This window comes from Mus pahari, chromosome 6 (genome assembly GCF_900095145.1).
Source record: "Mus pahari chromosome 6, PAHARI_EIJ_v1.1, whole genome shotgun sequence".
NCBI classification, from domain to species: Eukaryota; Metazoa; Chordata; class Mammalia; order Rodentia; family Muridae; genus Mus; species Mus pahari.
Genome location: NC_034595.1, coordinates 106,835,913 through 106,842,725, shown reverse-complemented (window position 1 = coordinate 106,842,725; position 6,813 = coordinate 106,835,913). Strand labels below are relative to the sequence as shown.

General features: G+C 42.6%; 1 protein-coding gene across 6 annotated transcripts in view; it reads right to left on the bottom strand.

The window, feature by feature from the left end:
- Nucleotides 1–6,813, bottom strand: part of Ube2j2 (ubiquitin conjugating enzyme E2 J2) — a 14,291-nt gene that overhangs the window by 5,601 nt on the left and 1,877 nt on the right. For 3 of the 6 annotated variants that reach the window (XM_021200237.1, XM_029540335.1, XM_029540336.1), the window contains exons 2-4: nt 6,231–6,393; nt 3,500–3,630; nt 1,161–1,201 (exon numbers count right to left, since the gene is read on the bottom strand). In XM_021200237.1, coding sequence (XP_021055896.1) covers nt 1,161–1,201; nt 3,500–3,630; nt 6,231–6,266 — 208 coding nt within the window. In that variant the 5' untranslated portion in view covers nt 6,267–6,393. Of the gene's footprint in view, nt 1–1,160; nt 1,202–3,499; nt 3,633–6,230; nt 6,394–6,813 lie in introns of all 6 variants that reach the window. The other 3 variants (XM_021200239.1, XM_021200238.2, XM_029540337.1) reach the window with 2 other exon arrangements.

Below are 6,813 nucleotides of genomic sequence, written 5' to 3'. Positions count from 1 at the left end.
CACACACACACACACACACACACCCTATCCCAGCTCCTTCAGACTCATTCTCCAGAACAAATCACCCCAACATCTGGGTTCCTGGACCAAAGAAGAACCTGTTAAAAAAGTATCGGTCAAACTAACCTGGAAGAATTTGACCTTTTTACTCTCAATTACCCAAGCATTCAACCAAACATTCAAAGCAGTAGTTTTCTTTTCTTTTTGTTTGTGCTGAGAATGGAACCCAGAGTCCCACAGACCCATCTCAGTCCTCCACAAGGTTTCTACTAGGTAAAGGCCTACTACATTTGCCATCTGAAGTTAGGCCTGATGGTTGGAAGCAGAGGCACTACCCATCTGGCTCTGCCCCAGGCTTGCCTAGAGATGTCAACCTTGCCATAAAACCCTAGAAATCTACTGACTGACAGTTTCAAGAACTGATTTGTTAAAATCATTGAGAACCCTAGCTAGTGGTAGCTGGTAACCTTAGGGATCAGGCCACCATGTCAACACTAAAAAGCAATAAAGAGAAGTGAGACTCTGATAGGTTCTGTAAAGACCCCTAGACCCCTGTGACCTTCCTAAAGATCACATGCCTCTGTTTGGCTTAGAGACTAATCTGACATTAAAAAGTATCTAGCAGGCCGGGCGGTGGTGGTGCACGCCTTTAATCCTAGCACTCCGGAGGCAGGGGCAGGCGCATTTCTGAGTTCGAGGTCAGCCTGGTCTACAAAGTGAGTTCCAGGACAGCCAGNGCTATACAGAGAAAACCTTTCTCGAAAAGCCAAAAAAGTATCTAGCAAAACTTTATCTCCACTTTGGCCTTAGAAACAGAAGGACATCTTACTATTTATTCTGGGCTAGAGACATGGCTCAGCAATTAAGAGCACTCTTTTCTTGCAAAAGGACACAGGTTCAATTCCCAGCAACTACATGGTAGAAGCTGACCCCCTTCTCTGTGGGCTCCAGGCACATTCATGGTACACAAGCAAATAACCATATCTTTCTCCACTTCTAACCAACATAAGAGGCTGGGGAAATGCAGATGGTTACAAACAGTCCAACAGAACCAAAGCGAGCAAACATTTCTAGGTGATTCAAGTAAATATAATCTACCTACTCTGTAACCAGAACAGACTCATTTACATCGAAAGGAGTGATTCAAATTTTCTACTAACCTTCATAAGGAGTCATCTCAGGGCCTCGGACAACATAATGCCTAACAGAGAGAGAGAGAGAGAGAAAGAAAGAAATTACTTGATTTGTGTACCATAAATTCTCTAAAACTACAGAATTCTCACAAAAGGTCTGGCACTGCAGTTTGGGGGCAATGCCCACAACCCTAATAAAAAGAGAACAAACACATCATAGCTCATGCTGGATTCCTCTCTCCTAGGAATTTTTCTCCTTAATCTTTTGAATTCCTCTCTCCGACAGTAATGGCCACTCAAACAGAATCTGTGTGTAAAGAATCTTTATATACTGTGTGGAAGCATCACCTGTCAATAAAAAAGTCTATGGCCAATGAGCTGAGGCAGGAAATAGGAGGTAAGAGTTCCCACAGAGGGAAATTCTGGAAAAGAGCCAGGCAGAGTAGATTCGCCCCAACACAGGAGGAGACAGATGCATAAACCTGAGAAGTATCTAACCAGTAGAAGAACTTAGACTAGAATAAACTGGATTACTGAGATATGAGCTAGTTAGGGAACAGAACCAGGGCTATTGGCCTAAGCATTTATTCAAAAATAGTTCAGTTTCAGAGTCATTATTTCTGGGAACAAAGAGGCTACTGGGCAATAAGTGCCTAATGAGCTTCTTCAGTGACATATCTCATGTGCTGTCCAATCTTAGCTTTGGGGAGCTAAGTGTGCTTTGAGCAAATGTCCAGGGTCAAGAATCTAAATGCTCTGTCTGCACGCCTACGAACTTCATTCCGCGTACCTCTTTTCCTTTGTTGCTTTTCATTCTAGCAAATCTTTTTTTTTTTTTAAAGATTTATTTATTTATTATATGTAAGTACACTGTAGCTGTCTTCAGACACTCCAGAAGAGGGCGTCAGATCTTGTTACGGATGGTTGTGAGCCACCATATGGTTGCTGGGATTTGAACTCCAGACCTTCGAAAGAGCAGTCGGGTGCTCTTACCCACTGAGCCATCTCACCAGCCCTCTAGCAAATCTTAAGTGTGAGTTGGTGAGATGGATTAATGGGCAAAGGGACACACTGCCAATCTGATGCCTGAGTTTGATTCCCCGGATTCTGTAAGGTAGGAGGAGAGAACTGGCCCCCCAAACTGTCCTCTAACCCTCCCACCCCACAAACACAATCAATCAATGCAATAAAAAAATTGATTTAATTTAAATCTCAAACAAGTCCTTCTTAGCACATAATCAAATCAAAGGGTGGACTTAGAGACCTACATAACCAGCACATGAAGACAAGTTCCACATACAACAAATATATTCCCACAAACCAGGTTAACAAGTAACCCATCAATGAAATTTGTCCCCATATCAGCCAACTATCTCCTAGGGAACTACATCTAATTTTCATCTCTGGAACAGGGTTAGTTCTAATGCCACTGAAGAGGCCCATCATGCATTTCTTCTGTCAATGTCCAAACGCAAAACATTTCTTTTTAATTCAGGAAAAATTTTTCCTCTGGATTTGGAAAATTCTAAAAGTATTAAAAAATGTCTTTAAAACAAACAAAAAACAGGACCTCAGTACATAGTATTGGCTGGCCCAGAACTCAAGAGTTACTGGTCTCTGTCTCCTGAATGCTGAGATTAAAGGTATGTGCCACACCTAGTAAGAAATGCTTTCTGATGAGTTAAGTCTTGTATTTCATTTCTCAAAGCTGTTAGTGAGCACTTCCACTGAGAACACGAAACCTCATGATTCGTTCCTTCCACAGAGAATATGAAATCTCATGACTCGACCCTTTGTTTGGTTGGGTTTTTCAAGACAAGGTGTAGCTCTGGCTGTCCTAGAACTCACTCTGTAGGCCAGGCTAGTCTTGAACTCAGAGATTCAGAGATCTACCTGCCTCTGCCTCCCAAATACTGGGTTAATGTGTGCCACCATACCCAGTGACTCCACACTTTTAATGGAGCAAAAGACCTACCATGCACCAAATGTTTTTCACAAGCTCTATCACTGTCAGTGCAAGAGTTAGGAGTGCTTGGCTTAGGCCGGAGTCAAGGGTTTGTATCAATGTTGCACTAATGTTCCCAGGCTAGAGAGCGAATTCCCGATGTCAGAGAGCAAAATGCAGCCTAACCCTAATGCACCTGAGAGGTTTATATACCAAAGCGCAAAATAAGTACTACCTCAGGGTAGAAGACGTCTCCTTTTAGCCCTAGCCTAAGCCAAGCAGGACTCTATAATATTCTTGACATAACACTCATTGCAAAGCCCAGAGTATAGACAGGCCTCTCAAGTATCCATCCACAGCTGAGGAGTTACAAGATTGCCTCTACCATGACCAGGCCTACCTGCAACAGAGTGAGTCTTACCATTCAAGAATATTTGAAGGGAGGGGCTCTGCACAAATGTAAGGCACTGGGTCTTTCTTAATTCGAAGGTAGTCCTGCTTCAACCTTTGTGTTGCTGTTGTTGGAGCTCTCTTATTGCTGTTATTGCTCATCTATTCAAAAAAAAAAAAAGAAAAGAAAAGAAAAGAAAAACAGGCATCTCTATTTACAAAGAACCAAACAGATACATGATTTCCTTACTACGAATAACTTCAACAATAAATACCTCTACTTCCCTTTCTGCGGCCCACCCACCACCAAGTCCTTCCCTCAGTTCTTTGTCTATATGCCCCTACCACCACCTTCATACCTGTAACATGATACCAAGCACCTAACACAGATGCAAGGTAGAAAGAACTATGAAACTACATTATAGTCCTCCAAGAATTTACACAGGACATTTCATTCAAGTGGGACTTCAGTAGGCATGTGACGGCAGCTTGCACAAGCTCCAAAGAGCAACCATTTACACCCTTTGAATCTGATCAGCAATACCTCAGTGATGGACATTTCACAGCAGAAAACTAGTGAGTGCCACTGGCCCTTCTGGTCCTGGAGACCTGTTACACATTTATCATTGGTCACAAGTAACAATGGCAGGGGTAGATAGAGACAGTGTGAGGCTAAAGAAATAAGAACTTTCAGAAGTCTAGCTGCATGGACTAGGCAGTGGAAAAGGCATGTTTAGGGGGCTACATTGGTTGTATGTCAAACAGGATTTAAACAAAATAAAGGACAAAGACAAGAGTAGCCAAAGAGGCAAGGCCAAACTTCCAGAATCCCAAGAGTTTTAGGCCCCACCTTAAGATACCTAGGACCTTCTATTAGGAAGGTCACTCTGGGGCCTCAACATAGGGTAGCAGTGAAGGATACATACAGGGAGGGAATTCCACCATGAAAATACTAGAGAAGGGACTGGGGTTTTGAAGATATCTTAGTAAACAGGTAAAAGTGCTTGCCAGACAAGACTGATGAAAAGAGGAACCCACATAGCAGGAGGAAAAGAACTAACTGCTGCAAGCTGTCTGTTAACCTTCACACGTGTCCACAGACATGCACACTTATGCACAAACACATATGCATCCACAAACAGTAAATAAATATAACTAAACACTTTTAAAGAGAAGAGACCAGATAGTGCACCTTTTTAATCATAGAGCATGGGAGGCAAAGGCAGGCAGATCTGAGTGTGAGGCCAGCACCGTCTACACAGTGAAACTCTTTCTCAAAGAGACAGAGAAGACTGAATCAGACTCGGACCCCTCAGCTCTACTCCAGAAGATAAGGAAGAGACAGTGGTGGAGGGACTAGGGTACCCACTGTTACAGATTCAGAAGAGCTCTTACTTGTTCTCTTTCCTCATAATTTAAGACAGAAACATACAAAAAAAAAAAAAAAAGTCTACACCTAAAAATAAAGTGTGAATACCAATAGTCTAAAATGATTGAGGGGCCATTTGAGGATATACAAATTAGAAAAAAGATAATAGGCTGGTGAGATGGTTCAGTGGGTAAAGACACTTGTTGCCAAGTCTGATGACCTGAATTCAATTCCCAGGATCTATATGGCAGAAGGAGAGAACTGACATTACAAGTTTTTCTCTGACTTCTGTGCACATGCATTGGCATACATCTCCCACTACCAAAAATAAATATTTATTTTAAATTTAAATGGAAAAATAGATGAGTTTGGCTATAACAGAGCAGGCTGGATATGGGGAGTCACTGACAGCTTTATCTTGTGACACTGGAAGCACAGACTTCCCTACTGCAGCCTCCTCCCACCATCACCAGGCCACCCTGTCTCACACAGTGCAGTCTGATCATTTTAAACATGACTCTAGACATCATCAAACATCAATAACAGCTAGGAATCCCCAACCTGATCTCCCAGCCAGATAAACCCAGACTATCCTAGTCTTTATAAGAATTATTCCCAGCAGACAGCCACATGCTCTTTCACTCTCTTCAATATTTGCTTATACATATTGTTTGAGAGTTAACAACCTTTAACCTTTAGCCTGACTAATTTCTTGGCAGACACCATCACCACAGACTACGGTATCTGCCTTCTCTACCAGTACTGATACCTCATGACAACCAGGAGAGGTATGTGCTTACTCTGTACCCTCAGAACCTTCAAAGGGAATGGCTTGGAGGGTTATCTGCCACAATCCCTCATGTGCAATCTCAGCAAAGGTGCCCTGTGGCCTCTCAATGGGGGAGGGGAGACGTGAAAGAGCCTAATCCATGTACGACTTGTTCACTTCCTTCCAATCTCAGTAATCATAAGGTAGGAATGCATTACTTCCTGTCAACTACAAGACCCTCCAAGCTCTTCACAGTTCAGTCCTTGTACACTAACACCAATGCACTTTAAGCATCGACTCCCCACCAAAGACAGCAGATGGTAACAGCTTTTTTTTTTTCTGCCAAACCCTTAAAAAAATAAACCCACCTACACCTAGTTTTCATAGCACCTAACAAAACCCAACCTTCCCAGCCCAATACGGACTGGTGGAAAATACACCTACATCCTTCCCTACCTATTCTCAGCTACATCCATCAGGGACCTCTCTGATTTCCCTAGTCAAATGCTTCCTTTCCTGTCCTTTACTACCTCACAACCACACCACCACCACCACCACCACCACCATCCACCACCACCAACCACCACCAACCCCCCGTGGTCTAAGATTATAGTGCACAAAAACCTTTCTGGCAGAATCAAGGGCTTTTGCCTGATGCATCCAAGAATGCTCACACCAGGAACAAGGTTACAGTCCAGCATGGCCAAGAAATGCTTCCAGAAAGCATTGTCCCCAAGTTCTTAGCTTCAGAAGCCATGTGGGCCAGAGAGCTCAACTTGCCCAGCACCTAGTAAGAAACAAAGCAATATCCAATGATCCACAAGTAGAACTACAAGCCTTCACCCCTAAAGTTAATACTCCAACATGTAAAAAATAACTTCATTAAGTAATTCCAACACAACTGTATTTGGCTTGAGCTAAGTGACCAGACAGGTTAGTGGACACACACAGGAAACTAGCAGTTAGTTGTACCAGGCTATGAAGTGCTTGCCTGACATAAATGAAGACTGGGTTTAATTCCTGGCACCACATAAGCAAAGCACGGTTGATGTTTATCTATAAACCCAGTAGGTAGATGCAGATGATTATAAGTTATATATTATAACCTGATAGCCTGGAATACATAAATCTTCCTGTCTTTTTTTTTTTTTTTTTTTTTTTTCGTTTTTTTTCATGTGTCTCTTTTACTTGGATGGGTGTATCCTAG